General features: G+C 37.6%; 1 protein-coding gene across 3 annotated transcripts in view; it reads right to left on the bottom strand.

The window, feature by feature from the left end:
• The window catches only part of ATP2C1 (ATPase secretory pathway Ca2+ transporting 1), a 144,813-nt gene that overhangs the window by 91,082 nt on the left and 29,982 nt on the right, over nucleotides 1–23,749 (bottom strand). Inside the window, exons 1-2 of one of the 3 annotated variants that reach the window (XM_012766897.3) lie at nucleotides 19,837–20,115; nucleotides 19,366–19,547 (exon numbers count right to left, since the gene is read on the bottom strand). The exons of 1 other annotated variant lie outside the window; for it this stretch is intronic. In XM_012766897.3, the coding sequence (XP_012622351.1) occupies nucleotides 19,366–19,371 (6 nt within the window). In that variant the 5' untranslated portion in view covers nucleotides 19,372–19,547; nucleotides 19,837–20,115. Of the gene's footprint in view, nucleotides 1–19,365; nucleotides 19,548–19,836; nucleotides 20,117–23,749 lie in introns of those variants that run through there. One more of the 3 variants, XM_076005372.1, reaches the window with a different exon arrangement.

Here is a 23,749-nt window from a genome sequence, read left to right on the forward strand (position 1 = left end):
GGGGTGGGGTGCTCACGAAGAATACAAGTGTTGTGAGGTATTCTTTTCAAAATAAATTTAACACTGAATCAGATCAAGCCCCCAGACCAGTGGTAACTAGATCTAAAACTATGGCTCTCAATGCTGGCTGCACATTAAAAATCACCAGGGGAGATTTTTAAAATTTCTATAGTCAGAAATCCAGAGCAATTAAATCAGAATCCATAGGAATGGTGGGTCTCCAGGATAGGTGGGTCTTCTTTCTAAACCTCCCCAAGTGATCATCTTCAGCCAGTGCTCTAAACCTATCCACAAATTTATAGGAAATACAGGAGCTAGAGGAGCACATTAAACAATTTTTTAAAACCACATTCGGCAAAATCCAGGCTGTAGGGAATTCTACAGCATTATCAACCTGATTTTGTCAACAAATAAACTTTAAGGAAAAGAAAAGAGGAACACTTTTAGATTCAGAGATATTTAAGAGATGTCAGCCAATTACAGTGTGGAGGCTTTTTTTGGATCCTGATTTAAACAAATAAACTCTTTTAAAAAATTAATTCAGGATCACATTTAATTGTACTTGTTTTGTCTCTTGCTTCCTTAAATCTAAAACAGTTCTTCAGTCTTTTTGTCTCTCATGACCTTCACACTTTTGAAGAGGACAAGCAGGTTATTTTGTAGAATACCCCTATTTCACAAAGTACAATTAGGGTTTTTCTGATTTTCCTCATTAGATTCAAGTGAGGCATTTTGAGGACAGGAAGAACACCACAAAGTAATGTTGTGTCCTTCCCAACACATCATATCAAGAGGCATTATGACGTCTGTTATGGACTGAATTGCTCCCCACCCCAAGCCCCCAAAAATATGCTGAAACCCTAACTTCCAATGGGACTATATTTATTTGGAGATAGGGCATTTAAGGAAGTAATTAAGGTTAAAGTCATATAAGTGGGTCCCTAATCCAACAGGACTGGTGTCTTCATAAGAAAAGGAAGAGACACCAGAAGTATGAGCACACAGAAAAAAGGTTATGTGAGGAAATGCCATGTGATGACACAGCAAGAAAGCGATAGTCTCTGGGCTGAGACTGAGAGATGTCTCACCAAAAATTAACCCTGTGAGCATTTTGATTTTAGACTTCCTGCATCCACAATTGTGAGAAAATAAGTTTCCATTTAAGCCACCCAGTCTTCGGTATTCTGACATGGCAGCAGACTAATAATTCAACATTGTTTTGTCCCACTAACAGCAATGTTAATTTTGGTCATTTGACTAAAGTAGTACCTGTGAGATTTTCCTACTATCAAGTTACTATTTTTCGGTTTGTAAGTAATAAATATCTTGTGGGGAGATGCTTTGAGATTATGTAAAATATCCTCTATTTTATTATACTTTTGCTCACTACATAACTCTTGCCTGGAATAATTATTGCCAATAGTGGTTACCAAAGAGTGACTTTTCTGATCCCATCTTTCTGTCTTCATTTATTAAGTGGAATCCTGCTATAAGGATTCTTTAATTCCCCATTTATTTGTGTGGACACACACATAGACAGACACACGCACTTTTTATATCACAGATTTCCTGTTTCATTCTATGGGTTATAATCCATTACTATCATATCCTTTTGACATTTGCTCATTAATTTTTTAGCACTTCCTTATTTTCTGGCACAACAAGATGTTCTAAGACTGTCTTTTTATCATATTTTCCCTGCCCAAGCACTGGAATTTACCATTTCTCCAAGGAGACTTGGTTCCTTTTATTGACAAATAGCATTCAGAACTGTTATAGCTTCTAGGCCTTCAAAACAGAGTTAAGGAATATATTAATATATACACATACACACATGTCTACATTTATTTTTAAACCTATCTGTATATAAGTTAAAAACCATGAGTTCATGCCAAACCTGCCAATTCCAATCTAACTAAATTCTAGCCTTTTCCTTTTTTTTATTTGTAACTCCCTTCTCTAACAGTAAAAAAAAAAAAAAAACCTGATTTTCACTATCACCATTACATTCACTTATTTGATCTATCCTAGAATATAAAGTAGTTTCAGACTTCTAACCATATCTCTGTGGAAAAATTCTACTAACCAGAGCACAGTATTTGTGTACAGTTCTTTTTGTCTTTAGCTTAATGTTTGTTTATTGTTCTTTTTGTCAAGAGCCTATTATTCCATTTGGGATTTTTTTCCCCTCCTCTCTCTCATTCTTGTTGATTTTGAGTATATGAAACATTACCTTATTTCTAATAGTCAAAACTATTCAAAACAGGTAAAATCAGAGAAGCATCATGTCCTTTCCATCCTTTCAATCTCTCTCCACCAACCTCTTTATGTAACCAAACTCAGTTTCTAGTTTATCCTTCCTGTGTTTCCTTTTACACAAATGGGCATATATGTGTATTTTCTTATTTACTCTTCTTTGGATTAAGGTATGATAACCTACAAAGACTTTCTTTTTCACTTAACAATAAATCTTGGACAGAACTGCAAAATGGTGCAGCCACTATGGAAAAAAGTAATGGAGGTTCTTCAAAAAATTAAAAACAGATATACTATATATTCCAGCAATCCCACTTTTGGTTATTTATTCAAAAGAATTGAAGTCAGAATCTCAAGGAGATATTAACACTCTGATGTTCACTGCAACACTATTCATAAAGTGATAGTGACAGATGTGGAAACAACCTAAATGTCTATCAACGGGTGAATGGATTAAAAAAATACATATGAGATACTATTCAGCCTTTTAAAAAAAAGAAGATTTTGCAAAATATCACAACATAGATGACACCTTGAGGACATCATGCTAAGTGAAATAAGCTAGCACAAAAAGACAAATATACCAGAGGCTGGGGGGAACATTTAGCTAAATGTTCTTACCACAGTAAAACGCTTTTCAAACAAGTATTTTTGCAAGAGAAAAAAAAACTTCATCTATTTGATCCCAAATTTTAGCAGTTTTCTTAAATGTCTCAGTAAGGCCAGGTGCGGTAGTTCACACCTGTAATCCTAGCACTTTGGGAGGCCAAGGCAGGAGGATGGCTTGAGGCCAGCCCTACACAACACAGTAATACCCTGTCTCTACAAAAAATAAAAAATTAGCCAGGTGTGGTGGTGCATGCCTATAGTTCCAGATAATTAGGGGGCTGAGGCAGGAGGATCACTTGAGCCCAGGGGTTTGAGGTTGCAGTGAACTATGATGACACCACTGTACTCTAGCCCAGGCAAAAGAACATGAGACCTTGTCCCAGAAAACTAAAATTAAATTAAAATTTAAAATAAAACCAGAAGTGTTACAGCTTAGGTTTTAGCACACAGTACCCTTTAAGCAAGATTCAGAAATAGACTCTGGCATTTATTCCCAACTGTTGTCTGTTAAATACAATTGTAAATCATCTGTAATCCAACTAAAACTAAAGCCTTGCTTACATAAAACAAGCAAACAAATCCATAGGCGTTCACCTTATTAATCTGTTTAAAAAATGCTCTTTACTCAATAAAGTTTATTTTTGTAAAATATACTACTGAATACAGATGCTCCTTGACTTATGATGGGGTAATGTCCCAATAGATCCACTATAAGTTGAAAATACTGTAAGTCAAATAGACATTTAATATACCTAACTTACTAAACTTCACAGCTTAACCTAGACTATTTCAATGTACTCAGAATACTTACTTACATTAGCCTACAGTTGGGGAACATCATCTAGCACAAAGTCTATTTTATAATAAAGTATTTAATAGCTCCTTGTAACTCATTGAATACTGCACTGAAAGTGAAAAAAAAAGCAAAATATTTATATGGGTATTCTAAGTATGGTTTCTACTAAACGGGCATTGCTTTTGTACCATCATTAAGTCAAACTATCATCATATGTCAGGAACTGCCTGGACTTTGTTTCTGCTAACCAATGACCTTAGGTGCTTCAAGGACACAATCAGGGAAATTAATTCAGTCAGTACAAACTAACAAAAGCCAATTAAGAAAAACCCAACCCCAAAATGAATAAGAAAGGCAGGCAAGAAAACACCACTTTTGTGGTTTTTGGACAATAAAGAGATAAAGAGAACTGAAGGAAGAGTCAAGTTACAGGGAAATCTAAGATGTTAGAGATTCAGACAATCCTCCATTTCATTCATTAGGCAACTGAATTCTGCCTGCACTGATACCAGCTGTTTCCCTCCCAAGGCAAAAGGAACTCATACTGCAGTAATACATAATGGTTTTGAAAAGAAAAAAGAAAATATATATATATATATATATATATATAAATTTAAGCTTTAATTCTACTAAACAATCAATCATATTGTAAGTCTATTACCCAAAGAAAGAAATCATAGTTCCTACCTCATTTTAAACAATCATACTACATGAGTATCTCTAAAGGAATGTTACCTAATAGAAGACCATAAGAATCCTACTAGCAATACTTAAATATTAATAGTTGACTATTTGTCGCAAATTTTGCTCTACATGTCCTAATAATGCTGCCCTTCACATAAAAGGATAGCTAATCCATCATTATTAAGATACATAACATTTTTAGTGACAACTGGATTTAGACTGACTCTGAATGCCTCAGGCTAAAAATAAATGGCTAAATATAAAGTCCAAAACCACACTACTCTAAGTGATCTACATGGGGGAGATCTACCACCTAGTCCCCATGCCTGATATGTAGGACAGAAGTCCAGCCTGCACATCCTGTACTTTATCAAGCTTTCAGGCCTCATTGCTTCTATAAGCTTTACTGTGATGTCTCTCAGCAACCCTGAACCAATTCCTCTAGCCCCAGTCCCCTACTTAGCTATCACAGCTCCTGCAAACATGCCTTCTTCCCTCGACTACACTGTAAACTCAACAGCTACAAGAACTTCAGGCCCCACAAACTAGCACTGACCACGCCTGGCACATAGTTGGTTCTCAGCAACTGTTAAACAAAAGGATAAATGACAACCTAAGCTAACCAACTAAACTTTAACTGTTTCAACTAACACTATGTCCCTAAACAAAAACTGTTCATCCTTATAATTAAGAATGAATTAATCTCAATAAGTTTATTTAAACCTTTTCTTTGGGCCGGGCGTGGTGGCTCACGCCTGTAATTCTAGCACTCTAGGAGGCTGAGGCGGGTGGATTGCTCGAGGTCAGGAGTTCTAAACCTGCCTGAGCAAGAGTGAGACCCCCGTCTCTACTATAAATAGAAATTAATTGGCCAACTGATATATATATATAAAAAATTAGCCGGGCATGGTGGCGCATGCCTGTAGTCTCAGCTACTCAGGAGGCTGAGGCAGAAGGATTGCTTGAGCCCAGGAGTTTGAGGTTGCTGTGAGCTAGGCTGACGCCACGGCACTCACTCTAGCCTGGGCAACAAAGTGAGATTCTGTCTCAAAAAAAATAGAAAATAAAAAATAAAATAAACCTTTTCTTTCCTGGTCTATACTTTGAGGTGGCTTGGGGAGGGGGGGGCATCTGTCATCCAAAGTAACTAAGAGTCAAAGAAGATTCAGTGATCCAACTGCTTTCACTTAAGTGCTAAATGCTCTATTTGCTCTGCATTATAACAAATGCAAAATATATGGATAGTTCTCATACTTGTTCATGAGCAATTGGGCTTTTTTCTATTGAAATTCATATTCCTCATATTCTCACACTCAAAGTATGCTCTGGGGAAGGTAAAAGAGAAGGGCAATCAAAATCTTAGTCCAGCAAGTTACTCATTCCTAAACAACTACTTGTATAACATATAGTTTATATCACTTGATCAGTAATTCATATCTATGTTTTTAATTCCTTGCTTCAACCTCTAATCCTTTTATTAACCTATAAATCAAAGACACCCCAAAATGGTACTATAAGACACAAAATGGCCAGAAGTAATTCAGTAATTTGAATGAATTTTTGCTTATAAAACTATATGGCTTTAGCCTTAAACTCTAAAGAACAAATATGTCTAGCTATGAAACTTCCACAAGGCACTTTCATTTAAAAAGATGAACTATCACTCTATTATAAAGACATCTGCACCCGAATGTTTATAGCAGCACAATTCACTATTGCACAGTCCTGGAAACTACCCAAGTGCCCATCAATTCATGAATGGACAACTAAAATGTGGTATATACTCACAATGGAATATTACTCAATCCTAAGAAATGATAGTGAGCTAGCACCGTTTATGCTATCGTGGATTAAGCTTAAGCCTGTAATACAAATCGAGACGACACAAGACCTGGAAAATGGGCTACACATCTACTCGCCATCAAATTGGTACTGACAGCCTAAAACTATGGTGTTCAAATAATTGTAGTGTTCAACAGGGATCTGGGGGGAGGAGACCCACATCTTAAGGATGTGAGGAGCATTGTAGGGGGGAAAGGATTACCTCTATCCCTTTTTAGGGAGAGGCAAAGAAACACACTTTAACCAAAATGTCTAAAAAAAAAAATTGTTAATGGGAGGTGAACAGGTGGAAGGGGGGAGAAGGGGAAGGGTATGCACTATCATGGTGGGTGCAGGGCGCACCACTTGAAGACTGGACATGCTTGAAGCTCTGGCAGAGCGGGGTGAAGAGGAGGGCAGGGGCAAGATATGTAACCCTAACAATATTTGTACCCACAGAATTTGTGAAAATAAATAAATAAAAATTTTAAAAAAAGATGAACTATGATATGTAAGAAATGTGGTATTTATATTATTTTGAAGCTTTGAGTTTAAAAAGTCTAAAACTCCTATTTAGCATACCAGTAGTTTATAGTTATTACCACAGTAGCAGCTGGAGAAAGTGTTATAGGTAGAAGAGTTCTAGTAATAATAGTTAGAAAAGGAAGAAGAGTAGAGAGCAGGTTTACAATTTACGCTGTTGAGTGCCAGTGCTGATGCTGAGCGCTTTATTTCTATTACTTCATATAACCCTCAGAAAACCCTTTAAAGGGGGCATTATTATTTTTTCTATTTTACATAGGAGGAAATTATAGATTAAATAAGTAATTTTCTCAAGATAAAAAGAAACTAACAAAACTAGTAAGTGGTATAACAAGGAACTGAACCAATGTTTAACTCTAAAAGCCCTCTTAATTATTACACCACATTTAAATTCATCAGATAATCTAAAAATTTCAAAGTAAATCAAGTTCAGAGGACTAATTTTAGTATGATGAGACTAGATTTAAGATCTAAGAACAGGCCAGGTGTGGTGGCTCACATCTGTAATCCTAGCACTCTGAGAGGCGAAAGTGGGAGGATCCCTTGAGGTCAGGAGTTCTAGACCAGCCTGAGCAAAAACAAGACTCTATCTCTACCAAAAATAGAAAAAATTAGCTGGGCATGTGGCACATTCCTGTAGTTCCAGCTATTTGGGAGGCTGAGGCAAGAGGATGGCTTGAGCCCAGGAGTTTGAGGTTGCAGTGAACTATGATGACACCACTACACTTTACCTGGGACAACAGAGACTATGTATCAAAAACAAAATGTGTGTGTGTGTGTGTGTGTATTTGCATCGGACTTTTACAACTCCACAATAAAAAAGCAGATAACAATTTACTAAATGGTCAAAGGATTTGACATTTCTCCAAAGATACACATGCAAGCTCATGAAAACATGCTTGACATCATTAGTCATCTGGCAAATGCAAATCAAAACTACGATGTGAAACCACTCCATACCCCCTAGGATGGCAATTTTAAAAAACAGAAAAGTGTTAGAGAGGATGTGGAGAGATTAACTGGTATCTTCATACATTACTGGTGGGAATGAAAAATGGCACAACCACTACAGCAATTAATAAATTTAACATAGAATTACTGTATGACTGAGTACTTCTAAGTATATAGCCAAAAGAACTGAAAACATGTTCACACAAAAAACCTATACATGAATGTTCACAGTAGTATTAATATTATTTATAATTGCCAAAAAGTAGAAACAACTCAAGTATCTATCAACTAAGTAGATAAACAAAATATGGTATATTTATACAATGGAATATTATTCTGCCATAAAAGAAATGAAGTACTAACACATGATATAATTATGGATGAGCCTTGAAAACATTATGGTAAAGTGAAAGAAGCAAGACACAAAAGGTCACATATTGTATGATTCCATTTATATGAAATGCCCATAACAGGCAAATGGATTAGTGGTTGTCAGGGGCTGGGGACAGGGGAGAATGGGAAGTGATTGCTAATGGGTAAGGGGTTTCTTTTTGAAGTAACAAAAATGTTCTGAAATTAGATCAATACACAACTTCATGAATATACACAAAACTGATAAGCTGTACACTTTAAAATGGTGAATTTTATGGTAAGTGAATTATATCTAAAAAAAAAAAGTAAAAAACAAGGCCTACTAAATAATTGAATTCATGAGTTACCACAGGAATAAGATAATTAGTAATTATCTAATAGATAATTATCTAATAGATAATTCAGCCTACAGGTGACGCTGGGTCTAAAACTGTGCATCCAAAACAAGTAAGATTTAGTCAAGGGGCTGATTTCAACAAAAATTCCCAAGTGTGGAAGACGTAGAAATGAGCGCTGTAACTAAGGAACCAGGTGAGCAAGCCCAAGGAAATGACTGCCAAAGCACAGCTCCTTTCAACTTAACAGCTATCAGGCCAAGTGATTACAGCTATACCTAACTTAACACAAATCTAGTACTTTTAAGAACAGATCTCCATTCCAGATAAATGGGGGAGTGATATGGTCACCAATTACTTCAGAAAGATTAAAGAAATAATTAAAATCAAACAGGATGTGGGAGGAACCTACAATAACACACAAACAGTACCAATGAACCTAATTTTATTACAAATGAATAACATAACTATAGAGAAGTAGGTAGAAAAGAACCAAGTCAAAAAACTTTAGAAAACAGAATTTGCCTTTGTACTATAAAGCTAAAGACAAATATTGTACTCTAGTTTAAAAATGTGTTTCTCCACTATTTGGTTGATGGGTACACCAAAAGTCCAGATTTCACCACTATACAATATATACATGTAATAGAATTCAACTTGTACACCCTAAATCTATTAAAAATGTTTTAAAAGGAACTATAAATAATAAATGTGTATTTCTCATAGGGGAATGGGTTAGTAATTCTGAAACTACTTTCATGTGCGTGTACTAGGATTGAACAAGTCAGTCCCTATATTGTGGATGACAACTCGGTTTCTCACCTTTGGAGAAGGAAGTAACAAGGAAAGGGAAAGGCTTGAATAAAAAAAAGACTAAAATGAATCTTGTGGTGGGAGACTAGAACTGGAAGCATCAGTATGCACTCAATTTTTAATTTATATACACAGATGGATACTATGGAAACAAAAATATGTGCACATGTTACTATAATATCATACTGCTAGCTCTACCTACTGAGAGGACCTAGAAGCAATGACACCACAGTAGCATGGAGCACAGCTGGCACTCAGATCTTGGTTTCTAGATACCATTCTCCAATAAAATGAACCAGCTTCTTCAAAAAAAATGGTTGATTCCATGGCAAGCAAGAAAACTACAAGATGCACCTACAGCATCTTGTGGTAGCAAGAAAGTAAATCAGTGCTCACAAAATGAGGGACCACTGCAGAAAGGACACAGGAGCAAATTTCAAAGTGCTCTCAATAACCAAAACTGGAATGATTTGAGCAACAAAATATTATTAGATTTTAACCCACTAAGTAAAATAAATATGCATGAATCAATGTAAATAAATAACTGGATAATTCATAAATTAAGGAAAAGGGACAGTACTTCCTTAATAGAATTCTAATTAATAAATACAGTAGGAATGAAGGAACTAGAAAATCACCAGCAAGCTAACACTACATCAGTAACCACTCCCAGCAAGAAGCATTGACAGATGTAAAAACTGGCCCACGAAAAGTATGAGACATATGATTATTTGCAGTACCTCCCCACTAGAGAAAGGAATTATTACTTGTTATTATACTACAAAGGTAAAATTAACATTATTAATTACAAAGGGGAAAAAAGTAACTTTACAAAGGGGAAATCTGGCAGACACCCCTCCAAGTGATCACATTAACTTCACCAGTCATAAGACATATGCATAATTTACATATGCATAATGAGTAAAAAAAATTGCAGAAAAAAAAAAAAGAAGTATAAAACAAGCCTGTGGTCCTTTGTGAGAGATATCCCTTTCCCTGGAATCTATGCTACTAGCCTAGTATTCAACTATAGTAACAAATGGTAGGTTCCTTCATACCTTCTAGTATCTGTGTACAACAAATGACGTTCATTTCATAAACCAGTTAATTGGTGAGCTTATTTTACAGGCTGTGGCAAATCAAACCCATATGAAACCAAAGACATTATCCTGGAATCCTGCATATCCTGTGTTTACTGACCTAAATGGCTACAAGTACAATGGCGAGCCATATAAGCCTTTAAAAGCAATTTACCGTCAGATACAATTTAGTATCATCAAAAGCTACCAACATTGAATTCCATAGGTTTAAGATGAATAAGAATTTCTTTGCTGCCACAAAATGTACTCTACTACTTATTTTCCATTTTAAGTGGTCTCCCTCAAAAGCTAATGTTTCAAACCAACTATTTAATGAACCAGCCTGGAAAACGCAGCAAGACCCCATTTCCACAAAAATAAAAATAAAAAAATTAGCTGGGTGTGGTTGTGCGCACCTGTAGTCCTAGCTACTCAAAGGTATCACTTAAGCCCAGGAGTTTGAGATTACAGCAAGCTATGATTGCACCACTCCACTCCAGCCTGGGTGACTGAGCAAGACCTTGTCTCTAAAAATTCCAAAAAAAAAGGAAAAAAAGGAAAAACAGGCACAATATTATTTCTAAATTCCACCTGCAATTAATAAAAGATAGATTAGGGAGAGTTGAATAAATAGTTTATTAAACTCAAGCACGTTTACTTATATTAATTTCATCCTATTGATGGGAAAATTAAGGTAAAAAATAAACTTTTTACATAAAAGGGAAAGAGATTAGAAAGCAAAGAATTGCCAGTGTCTCCCTAAAAATGGGAATGTCACACAACTATGTATATGCAAGTAGACATTAAACACTGATAGGGAGGTGCTTACATGGAATTTTGTAAATGGATAAAAAGGAAAAGGTCATTACAGACACAGGTCTGGCATTTTCTAAAAATAATTCAGAACACTTCAGTCTTGATTTCAAAGAACAGTAAAATTGCTTTCAAATTATAAAAGTTCTAAGAACAATAGATAGATAATACTTAAAATGTATTTACAGGCTAAAGTAAAACTAAGGGTTTAATTTCATTGGTTAGCAGCTAAAACTTTTAATGGAGCTTTCAACAGTTTTGCCTACTGGTAAATAAACAGTAAATCATGAAATACTACAAGTCTAAACCAAAGTAGAATCAAAATCTTAATGCTTCCCTCATAGTTTTATCAAATTATGAGGAAAGCATTAAGATTATAAAAGCTACTATAGGTTTCCTAGGCATCCCACTCATCTCTCAGAAAAATGTGAAGCCCTGAAATTAGAAACTAAAATATCAGTGACCAAAAGTAATTTCTGTAAATCTGTTCATCAACTAAGGTAAGGGAAATCAGCATTTGCTGAGCTCTCTTTCATGCCAGGCACTTGTACATACCCTGCTCTATCTAATCCTAACAAACCTGAGGTAGAGTCATCATCTCTTTACAAGTAAAGAAATCAAGCCAGAGTTAACATTCTTGTCTTTGGTTAGAACAGTGTTTCTCAATCTTAGCACCACTGACATTTGGGTCCAGATAATTATCTGGGAAGGGGTAGTGTTATCTTATATATTACAGCATGTTTACCAGCATCCTAGGTCTCTATCCACTGAATGCCAGTAGCATCTCCACAGTTGTGGGGGATAGCCCAAAAATGTCTTGAGATACTCCCAAGTGTCCCTTGGTGGGGCAAAATCACCCCTAGATGAGAAACACTGAGTTAGAGGGAGGTAGCCACTATTTTCATCCAATTGACAGTAGGAAATATCCCAGACTCTGTTGAAGCTGAATAAGGGACAACTTCAGGGTTTCTGACCTCAAGAGGTCACTCTGAACCCTGGTGTTTGATTTAAAACCTCTCTCCATACACAGTCCTATGAGACTCACACTGTGACAGCCTGACCTTCTTCTACATACTCTCTTCGGCCACTGCCCAAATCAGCTCACTCCACCAAGCACAGTGTCACTTCCACTCACCCACCTATGCCAGCTTGACATCGTATATAATTAATTATTTCTGACTCAACATTCCCCTTCATTCCCTGTTATCTAGTCATTGCCCAAGTCCTGATGGTTTTCCTAAGAGTAAGATGTCTCTCTAATCCATTCCTATGTTCCATTCCCATCACTCTAATATATATAAAAGCCAAACTCCCCTTATTTTTCTTCTAACAGAAGAAATCAGAAAGAACTAATCTCTCTCAGTCCCTCACATGAATTAGGGGTATTTATCAAGATATAACTGAACTACAAACTTCTAGGGTAGGGGGCTGGCGGACCATAAAGAGTAGTCTGCAAAGACTACATCTTCTTTCCATAGAGTGGAGAAGGAAGCTGGAATTTGCCATCTGAGATCACAGACACTAGTTTCATAAGCCAGATGTTAACTCTCAGTAGACAGTAGCCCTTACAAGCATTAAGAACAGAATAAAGATTCGGTTTGCATGCCATTACAAAGTGACTTGTAAGCTATTTCTGGCACTTGTGCCATGAATTGCTTTTGCCTGCTCCAAGGGAATGTAGAACTGACACTCCACAGAGCAAGTAAGATATGACTCCCAAAGAAAGCTTGAAGCAACTAGTATTTCTGTCCCTGCTAATGTAGAAATCCACATAAAAAAAACAAACATTCCTCTAGGGAAACACTGAAATAGATGGCCAAACAAAATCTAGAGAAATAACTGCACACAAAGATATACATATATGTATCTCATATATAACCTGTATGAGATATATATATATCTCATATATAACATGTATGAATAAAATCACAGCATCAAAAGGTTAATTTATTTATACTACAAATGAAAAAGACTCTGATTTCAGATGAGAGAAAATCTAGGACCTGAATTTTGATCTTGCCCTTAGGCAGAAAATAAAATTTTATTGGTAATGGTCCCTTAGGAAATGCTTTACCCTTTTTTTTTTTTTTTTTTTTTTTGAGACAGAGTCTCGCTTTGTTGTCCAGGCTAGAGTGAGTGCTGTGGCGTCAGCCTAGCTCACAGCAACCTCAAACTCCTGGGCTCGAGCGATCCTTCTGCCTCAGCCTCCCGAGTAGCTGGGGCTACAGGCATGCGCCACCATGCCCGGCTAATTTTTTATATATATATCAGTTGGCCAATTAATTTCTTTCTATTTATAGTAGAGACGGGGTCTCGCTCTTGCTCAGGCTGGTTTTGAACTCCTGACCTTGAGCAATCCGCCCGCCTCGGCCTCCCAAGAGCTAGGATTACAGGTGTGAGCCACCGTACCCGGCCTGCTTTACCCTTTTTTAACTTCAAAACATAATAATCAAGATAAACTTCTGAAATTTACAATCTAATCAAAACTTTTAATTTATACTTCACATTTTTAAAAAACAATGTTCAAGAAAAGTATAATGAATGATAGCCTTATTTCCACTTTGGTTATTATTTGAGTTTTTCTTTTACAAAAGGCTGAACATCAAACAACATAGTGGCAAATATATTTAGTATTTAGAGTCCTGCTGTTATTCCAACTTCTCTAGGCTATTTGTTTTAAGTAAATAAATAACTGGAGGCCAGGTGCAGTGGGGTCACACCTGTGATCCTAGCACTTTGGGAGTATGCCACAGGAGGAATGCTGAGGCCAGGAGTTCTAGACCAGCCTCAGCAACATAGCAAAATCCTATCTCTACCAAAAAAAGAAGAAAAAAAGAATTAGCTAGGCATAGAGGTGTGCACCTGTAGTCCTAGCTACTCAGAAAGCTAAATAAAGCCAGAAGGATTGCTTGAGCCCAAGGAGTTTGAGGTTACAGTGAGCTCTGATGATACCACTACACTCTAGCCCAGGCAACAGAGCAAGACTTTGCCTCAAAACAAAAAACAAACCAAAAAAAAGGAAATAATTTCTACAAAGATGCTTTAGTATCTCAGAGCTTTCTAAAAGAATAAAGAATGGCATGCTAAATTGCTGCATTTCCTCCTAGGGATCACAAGTTTAGGTCAGCACATTTATGAAATGACCAAACGTCAAATCAAAAGGCCTTTACTTGAGTAAACAATTATAATTAACCAGTATACTAAATAATTCCAACTCATACATTCTCTAAGATTTCTAGCAGGAAAAAAAAGCAGGAACTGAAATTGAATAAGATGCCCAATTACAGCCATCTGTAATGCTTCTGACCCCAACTATTTCTGTCCTACTGTCTATAAGATAGCTTTTTAACATTTCATCAAACTTTTTCTAAATTTATCACAAGTTTAGCCTAAGCTAACCTAATGTAACACAATTTGTGTAATTTACTTGTAATCCTAAAATTTATATCTTTGTCAACAGCAACCTAAAACCAAAAGACAGAAGATACAGGGCTGACCCTTGAACACCAGGAGTTCGAAATGTGCGGGTCCAGTTATATTTGAATTTTCTTCCTCCTCTGCCACCCCTGAGACAGCAAGATCAACCCTTCCTTTTCCTCCTCCTCCTCAGCTTATTAAATGTGAAGACAATGAGGATGAAGACCTTTATGATGATCCACTTCCACATATGTTTTCTCTTCCTTATGATTTTCTTAATAACATTTTCTTTGGTAGCTTACTTTGTTGTAAAAACATAGTATATAATATATATAACATACAAAATAAGTGCTAATCAACTGTTTATGTTATCAATAAGGCTTCCAGTCAACAGTAGGCCATTATTAATAGTTAAGTTTTAAGAGAATCAAAAGTTATATGTGGATTTTTAACTGCACAGTGGGGTCGGCCCTGCTAACCAAGTTGTTCCAGAGTCAACTATATTAGCAAATGCATATAAATACCAGCCATATACATTTAAGAGGAAATTTATCACCATAGCCTCAACTTTTTTGAGAAGTCCTTTCCTGCATGAAATAATGGCATTAACGTCAGCACTCACCTAACCAGTTTTTACTTTATTGCCTTTTACCAACACTAGTTCATATGAAAAGAGTAAAGATAATCTTGTCAAAACTGATGCCTGAAACCATTACAAAAAGAATTTGTGTTTTAACAAAGTAAATGTGAGGAGACCTCTTGAACTGAGGTATTTTAAGATGCTACATGTAACAATGATGTAATTTAAAATTCCCCTAAACTAACTTTTCCAACAAATCACGGTATTCTTTCCACCTTTAAAAAAAAAAAAAAATTTAACCTTGTAAAACAGATCAGGGTTAACCAAGATCTCAAAAGAAAATCAACCTTGGGCCCCAGGGGTATGTTCCCTAGAAACTGTTTTGTTTCAGTTTGCTTCAGTTAACATAGCTAAGTTCTGCTGACTTCAAATGAATAATAAAAACATTAAGACAAATCAAGTATTTAAGATTCAATTGTCAGAAGGGTACTGCTTACAAATAATCTCTGCTGCATCCTTCCTCTGGCTTAAATTACTACAGTTTATAAAATGCTGTCACATACACAATCTCTTTCAGTTTCAAACTCTTTTCCAGAGTATTAAGAATATCATTTTATTGACAAAAATGCAAACAAATTAAACTACATTTTCCACACCTAAAGATATAAGATATTTTTATAACCTGATTCTTATTTCCCAAAAAGGAATACAATACAGAAACGGAATCATCTCTTTCTCCTCATAGCTTCTCCAACTATCCTAACATAATCTTTTCCTGAGACATTCCTAGATGATTAACAATTCGAAATTGAATAAGAAAACTATTTTTAAAAGTATAAATACAAATACTTTAATTTTTAAATGCCAGCCAAAAGAGACTGGGGGGATTACTTTCCAGATCTATTAGCTTTGCCTATCATCTTAAATTTACCATGTCCGAATTGCTTTTCTATCCACTAGTCAAAAATTTAAGGCTATATTAGTTTCATGTGCATTAAATTTACACTTTTTTTAATGAGAAAAGCCAAATTTATTCCATTGATGGGAAAGAGAAACTATTTACAAAATTCTCCACCTAGAATTGTCTAGGAAGCTAGCACTTTACACATGCAAACAATTCTTAAAAATCAGAAAAGAGCCATTTTAACTGTACATTTCAGATTCCTAAGTGGTTTACGTTTATATTTGTGATAAACAGGTAGAAAGGAATTCTAAATAGTGTGCATAAATCCTAACTCACAAATGGATATCTAGGGCCAGTCCCTGAAATTCCAAGAAATTTACACTTCAAATGTTCCTAGTGATTGGCATGAAGTATTCATGGAGCATCCTGGAATCTACAACTAAAAACTGGTCAAGCTTTGCTGAGAAAATTTAAGAGGTCCCTGAAAAAAATGTCCAGAAGAATCGAAACTGAAGTGCCAAAGAAAATACCACCACTGCTGAAGGGAACCACATGGATGAAGCCATTTTCTCCTTCCAAAACCATACTAAATTTGGCAGGCTACCTAAGAACCTGCATGCTGATGCTCTAGGGAGCAACTATTCTACACTGATCATACCTAGAGCTATAAATTATCTGCATACCTACTGGAAAATTCTCTGTTACTGGGGAAGAATAGCATCATTCAAATACTCTTGCAAGCTGTGTCAACCATTGTTCTGGCCACTTTGCATACCAGGCTTCATTTGTTACAGAAATCACCCAAGAGGCCATTATCCCATTTACAGATGAGAAGATTTACAAGTTAAGAAAACTTAGCAGCATAGTAACTTGTTATTAATAGATTTTTATTCAGGGAAAAAATTACCTGTTAGGATTCAAATCCAAGCCAGTCTCTTTCCACATCAGCCCCTGGCTTCCTGTTAGAGCTCTAACTTTTTGTATAGGTTTAAAGCACTAACACTACAGAAAATTCCTTACTTAACTCTGCCTATCCCTTAACAATGACAACTTCAAACAGAGAATTTTGGCCACTACTGTTCCCCTTTCCAACAATCAACTGTCATGACAATATTGTAATGCCAACTAGTATGTATCATAGGGCTAGGCTGTTTACAATTAACATTTATTGATCACTTACTATTTGCCAGATACTATTCTAAATGTCTACAACAAGATAAGGTAGGTTCCATCATTATCCTTATTTTAACCTACCTCATAAGGTAGGTTCTATCATTATCCTTATTTTATAAAGAAACTGAAACACAGAATGGTTTAATAATTTGCATAAAGCCAAACAATGGCAAGTGGGAATCCAGCATTCAAATCAGGCTGCCTGGCTCCACATCCCAAGCTCTTAAACTCTATCCTTCCTCCACCTCAAGAGAATTTATACAGGGTTTTTCATTTAATCCTCTCAACTCTGTAAACTAAACATTATCAATCCCAATTTATAGATAAGAAAATAGAGGCTCAAAAGTGTGTAATTTGCCTAAAATCACACAGCTTTAAGTAGTTCAAGATAAGACACTTGACTCAAGACAAGGCTTGAATCCATTTTTGTTTCACACCTCTAAAAGATTAATACTATACCATGTCAAAGAAGGATGCATAAAAAGGCAAATGAACTATAAAAAGACACAGATATCAATCCATGTATTTTAAGACGGTCAAAGACTTTGAAAATTTCTAAGCCATATACAGGTTCTTCTTAAAAATGTTCAAATATGAAAAAAGGAAAAAACATGTTATGGTAGTTAGAAATTAGCAAAAACGGTCTCTTGATGGTCAAGAATAATAAGACAGAAAACCCCACAAGTTTTTAAAAATTGTAAAATCTTTTACTTTGAAGCCACATCATCATATTTGGCCATAAAAAAACAAACACAATCAAACACCCCCTCCCACTTCAGGAGATAATGAGAATCAGCATTATTACTCATGCTCTTCTTCCTAAGAGATCAAAAAACAAAAGCAACATTTAAGAATCCATCTACTTTTGGCTACTCTCTTTTAAATCTGGTAACATTTTGAAAATAAGTTCACAAACATCCATTAAGTTTTAGAGGTATATGAAAGCATTTAATTTTGTCTCATGCAGAATGGATTTGCCTTTCTTAGATCTATAAACTAAGAGAGGAAAAAAGCTCAGAAAAGTGATTTTCCATACTACCAAACAAAAACATTACTGCTTTCAAATGTTTCTCAAGACCCAATTAGACAGTATAACTCCTCTGCAGTTACACTTTTGCATTTCAGAAAATGTCTTCCACCAATTATCCATCTAGAGTAAAATTGGAAAATATAATCATGCCTCTCATCATATTTCCTCCATATCCCTGAAGTCTCAGCTTGCAAAAGAGATTACTGCATCTATAAGAAACATCTACTTTAAAATTACTAGTCCTTAGACATATCAAGCTTACATTCTCAACAATGGGGTAAAAAAATTTAGATGCAACCACCAAGCCCAACTGCAGCTCCTTTGTACCACATATAGATTTTAAAAACTGTAATTTCTTAAGAATCTTTTATCGAATCTTGCAGCCTGGTTAAAGCTAGGGGGGAAAAAAAGGATGATTGCACACAAGTCAGAAGTCAGTCCAAAGAATAAGTGTGGTTATTTCAGGAAGGAAAAAAAATCATTTACTGAGCTATTCAGCAGTTTTAAAAAAATAAATCAGTGCTGTGTAGGAAAAGCATTAAATATTTTAATGAGGACAAAGGAATCAAGTAACATGTGAATGACAGTATAAGGCGTTCAAAGTGTACACTGAACAAACAGGTTTCACTGTCAACCTCCTAAATGATGTTTTGAAATAGGGTAGAACTTTAAGAAAGAAAATGACTTCAAAATATTTCATTAAATTCAGAGGCGTTTGTGAACTGAAAAACAATGAGCTTTTTTTCCCCAAAGCTAGAGATAATTAAAAATAATTTTTTCTTATAAATTAATCTAGTCACACACCATATCAAGGCTTGATATGGAAATATACACAGATGCAGTCCATCCCACTGCCCCCTTTCCACTTCCCCTCGGGTGATTCCTTTCAAATAGCTTTCATTTCAAATGCATAGATGCTATGTGAAATGAAAACTTCCCTTCCATCTCCTAAGCTAAAGAAAGCAGGAATTTCTGAGAAAAGCAGAATCAAGCTCAGTCACCCACAGAACCTTAATCCCCGAAATTCCCCATGTGACCAAAATAAAAGCTGGATACCCTAAGCAAGCAAATCCTTGGACACCTCACATGCAAAATAAAATAAAATAAAAAGGTAGAAAAAAAGACAACTTAAAAACAAACCACCACACCCTCAACTCCGCGTTGCAACCCGTCTGCCAGGGGCCTTTACCTTCATTTTCCATCGAAACTGCACTCTGGTTGATGGCTACAAAGTCTTTAGTGTCAGTCACAGCCACACTGGGAATAGAGAGGAAGGAGGACAAGGAAGAGAAGCCCCCGGAATCCCAGGCTGTCACCCCCGTTCCCGGCCACGCGTCCCACGGCTGCTCCCACCACCCCTAGCAGCAGCATCTGCAAGAGAAACCAGGAGAAGCGGCGCTGACGAGAGAAAGGGTAAGGGAGTACCCCGCCCAGCCGCCACCTCGGGAGCCCCCAGAACCCGCACCCGCCCGCTCGCTGCCCGCAACGTCCCCAGCTCATGCCAGCCGGGCGGCGCCCTAGAGACAACCCCCAGCCGGGGTATCCCCGGACGCCCCCTTCCTTCAGGACGTGGAAGTTTCTGGAAATGGGGGCAAGAGGTAATACAGGTACCCTCTCAAAGATCCAGACCCTGCCCCTCCTCCAGGCTGCGGGGACTCACCCGCGGAGCTCGCGGGGACGCCCCGCGCGCCTCGGGCGAAAAGGAGCCGCTCGCGGGGCGGCGGCGCAAGGCGGGAGCCTGCTCGCGTCGAGAGAAGTAGTGAGCAGGAGGGCGGGCGGGGAGGGGAAAGGAGAGGAGGTGAGGGGACCGTCACGCTCGGCTCGGCCCGGCCAGTTCGGCTCGGCGCGGCCGCGCTGGTCTGCTCCTGCCTCCGGCTCCTGCGCTCCGCCCCTCCCCGCCGCCCGCCGCCCCCCGCCCCGGCGCGCCCCACTCTCCGGGCCCGCCGTGCACCGAGCTTTGTCGCTACTACTTCCGCTGCGAGAGGCGCGCGCGCAGGCGCATTCGCACTCACGGGCGGGGAAGGCGGAAATGAAATGAAGGTAGAGCCTTCGTCCCCGCATGGGCGCTCTTTGGGAACTGAGAAGTCCGGTAGGAGGGTGCGCCGGGTTGGCGGCCCGACCCGTCCCTGCCTGCCCTGTGGCCGCCCCTCGCTGACCCTCGCGATGGTACCCGTCCGCTTTTACACACCCACCGGGCGCGAGGGTCGGACCAATGCCCGCGCCCCTCGTTGGCCACTGATTCCCATGAGGCGGCCGTGGGATCGGGCCAAGCTGACCAACACAGTCATGGCCGCTGTCCCCGAGGCGTTTTAGCGCGCTCTACTAAGTCCACAGGGGAAGCCCCTCCCGTCAGGGCGGCCGTCACAATCTCGGCGGGCGACGCGAGGGCAGCCGATGGAGGGGACGAGCGCAGGCAGGCGCCAGTGTTCCTGCCAGGGAATGGGACACCGTGAGCAGCCTTCTGAGTCTTGCACACCCACTTGCAAACCCCAGCTCTGGCTACTTCACATTTCTTGCGACAGCTGGTCATCGCCGGGCGACTTCCCAAAATTCTGTCCCAGTAAGGGGTGTGCTTCAGTTCCTGTGTGTAATCAGGGGGCAAGGTTCAGCCTTAGAGAGCTGGAGGGAAAACTAATCTTTTTCATTTGCTTCAAGTGTTAAGGAACTGGGGAGAGGCTGGAATGCAACTAGACGCCAATCGTCCACTGATTGGAGCCAAAGAACGGGTACTTCTTTGGCCACTGGCTATGTCTTTTCCCATGTGAACCTTTCACTTGCTCAGTACATCACCCAGACCCCTAATAATTGCTTTTTAATGGACGATTGGTTTTAATTAGCCTTGGTAAGCCAGACAGAGCAGACATTGAAGCCGATGTCTTCTCGCACCCACATCCACTAGAGGGCAGGGCTACACCTGCTGAGTTCTTGCGCATCCTCCGAAGAACTCTAGGCAGATCAAATGAAAACTCCCATTTATGCTGGAAGTATTTTTCTCCATCAACACTCCCATAACAAATTTGTCCCCGATCTCAGGTCCTGTAACATATCCCAATATGCTTTCTAACCTTACGTTGACCATCTGACCGGGTAGGTGGAACTAGTAGTGGAGGATCAAAAATTCTGGACAGCTTTCTATATTTACCTTTCTTTTAAGAAATATTGAGCTGTTATTCAGCAAGATCACTTTTTAAAGATAAACTCATAAAAATCACTATCAAGTAGATTTCTGCCTGATAGAAATCTATGTTACTGTCTATGATCCACCTCACGCTTGCATGCTAAGTGATGTTTGCACAGTGGCAGAAGCCTATGATTTGTACAATGAAAGTGCTGTCTCTTGTTCAATGTTGTAATCAATTTGTAATGGTTATTAGTGAATTTATTTGTTGAACCTTGAAACAACAGCATCATATTAAAAACAAAAAAGCAACTTAAGGTGCATTATACAATATAAATGCTATTTGGCATTAACATATGGACATACAAAATAGAAGGTAATTGTTTTGTACAGAATTTGATATCAGATCGCTTTAATTACCTGCAACATTTTATCAACAGCAACTTTTCATAATTACCTATTGTGTACTGCAATACTGTAGCATTAAAACTGAATCCATAATTAACTCCCCCAAGGATTTATAACTCCACGGTTTATACTTAAAGTGACTTAAACTGAAATTTTACTTGTGGTTGCCTAAATTGTGAAAGCCATTGTTTCTATTGCTAAGCCAAAAGATAAACTGGATAAGACCAGGTTTGCCAAGAAGAATTCTTACATACTTAATTCTTAATCCACTATCATTCATCTCACAAATTCCTAGGCTTGGGAGCATCAGAGAGCTCAAAATGATAGCTGATTGAAAGAACCACTTAGCTGGTACCTCATCAACATATCTCTCTATGGTGTGATTCTCTATTCTGTACCTGAATGAATACCTTCCCCACCAAGCTAGCCAATATCACTAGTACCAACTTTGACTTCCTCTGTATATGAAAGATAGCATTTGTTATATATATATATTGTACATGAAAGATAGCATTTATTATCATTATTCAAGCCAAAGCAGTGGGAAGTGCTTGGGCCATAATGTTAAGAAGCCCTTTTTGTTCTCCCACCATCTTAGACCAGCTAACCTCCCATGAGACTGTTGTGTAGTCATCCTCACCTCCTCATTTTAAGGGAAGGAAACAAAAATATATGTGCACCATAGATGTAAATCATGTGTATACAGTAGGTCCTCCATATCTGAAGGTTTCAAATCTGGAGTCAACCAACTATAGACCATAAATATTTGAAGAAAGTAATAAAAAATAACAATAGAACAATGAAAAATGATACATCTTTTTAAAACATGCACCATGTAATAGTGTAACAACTATTTACATAGCATTTATATTGTATTAAATATTGTAATCTAGAGATGATTTAAAGTATATGGAAAGATGTGCATAGTTTATATACCAATACACCATTTTTGACAGACTTGAATATCCATGGATTTTGATGTCCAGAGGGATTCTAGAACCAATCTCTTGAGGGATGACTAAATATTTTTACACAGATACATATATATATATATACACACACACACATATATATATTCATACACACACTTTCTTTCCCTGATAAGATTGTTGTAAGAATCTGAGTAATACAGGTTGTAAATTTTAAGCACTACAAAAGTATAAAATTATTATACAGAGAAACAAGAACATGCCTGGAATATTAGCTAGCTAGAATGAGAGTGATGGCAATGAAACACAGTATATGCAACTTTCCTCTTATTTTATTGGTTCTAAATACTTAACCTACAAAATTAGATGTATCTGATGCAAAAAGTGGTCATGTGAGCAATAAAAGGAAATTTGTCAGGTTTATCTGCTTGGGAGAAATGTTACAAATGGGAAAGATCGAGGAAGAATGGTCATAATGCTCTAGTTGCATTTATACTGTGCTTTATTCCACAGAGGACGGGAGGCATCTTGTTTCTAATATCAAATTTGGTGACTGGCGTTTTTATAAACCTGGGTAAGAAAGGACTATGTAGTCCTTCAGGATTTAAAAACTAAAACTTGGAAAAGATTACTTTAAAAGTGTTCTTCAATTAATTGATGTCTTCTTTTAAAGGCTGTTTTAATATTGTTTAAAGTACCAGAGGTTAATAGTTAAAGAATTTTACCTACCTGCTAGAAAAGAAATTGTCATTTTATTTTTTTAAGTTGGACATTTGAAAAACATATAAAGATGCAACACTTTATTTTTATAAGCTAACCTATTCCAACAGAACGACAGAAGTATTTTTATTCTTACAGGATAAAGGACATGCTAAGTGTCAAGTTCAGGGAGATATAGTCTTATTGCACAGAGTCATATGAAATCAGTGTCTACCAACCATCTACCAAAATTGCTATAAATATACCTAGTTCCATGTTTTAGCACTGTTGGAAGAGTAAAAGTTGGATAAAATAAAGAATAAAAATTGAAGGACTCGGCCGGGCGCGGTGGCTCACGCCTGTAATCCTAGCTCTCTGGGAGGCCGAGGCGGGCGGATTGCTCGAGGTCAGGAGTTCGA

The sequence above is a fragment of the Microcebus murinus genome, chromosome 1 (genome assembly GCF_040939455.1).
Source record: "Microcebus murinus isolate Inina chromosome 1, M.murinus_Inina_mat1.0, whole genome shotgun sequence".
Lineage (NCBI taxonomy): Eukaryota > Metazoa > Chordata > Mammalia > Primates > Cheirogaleidae > Microcebus > Microcebus murinus.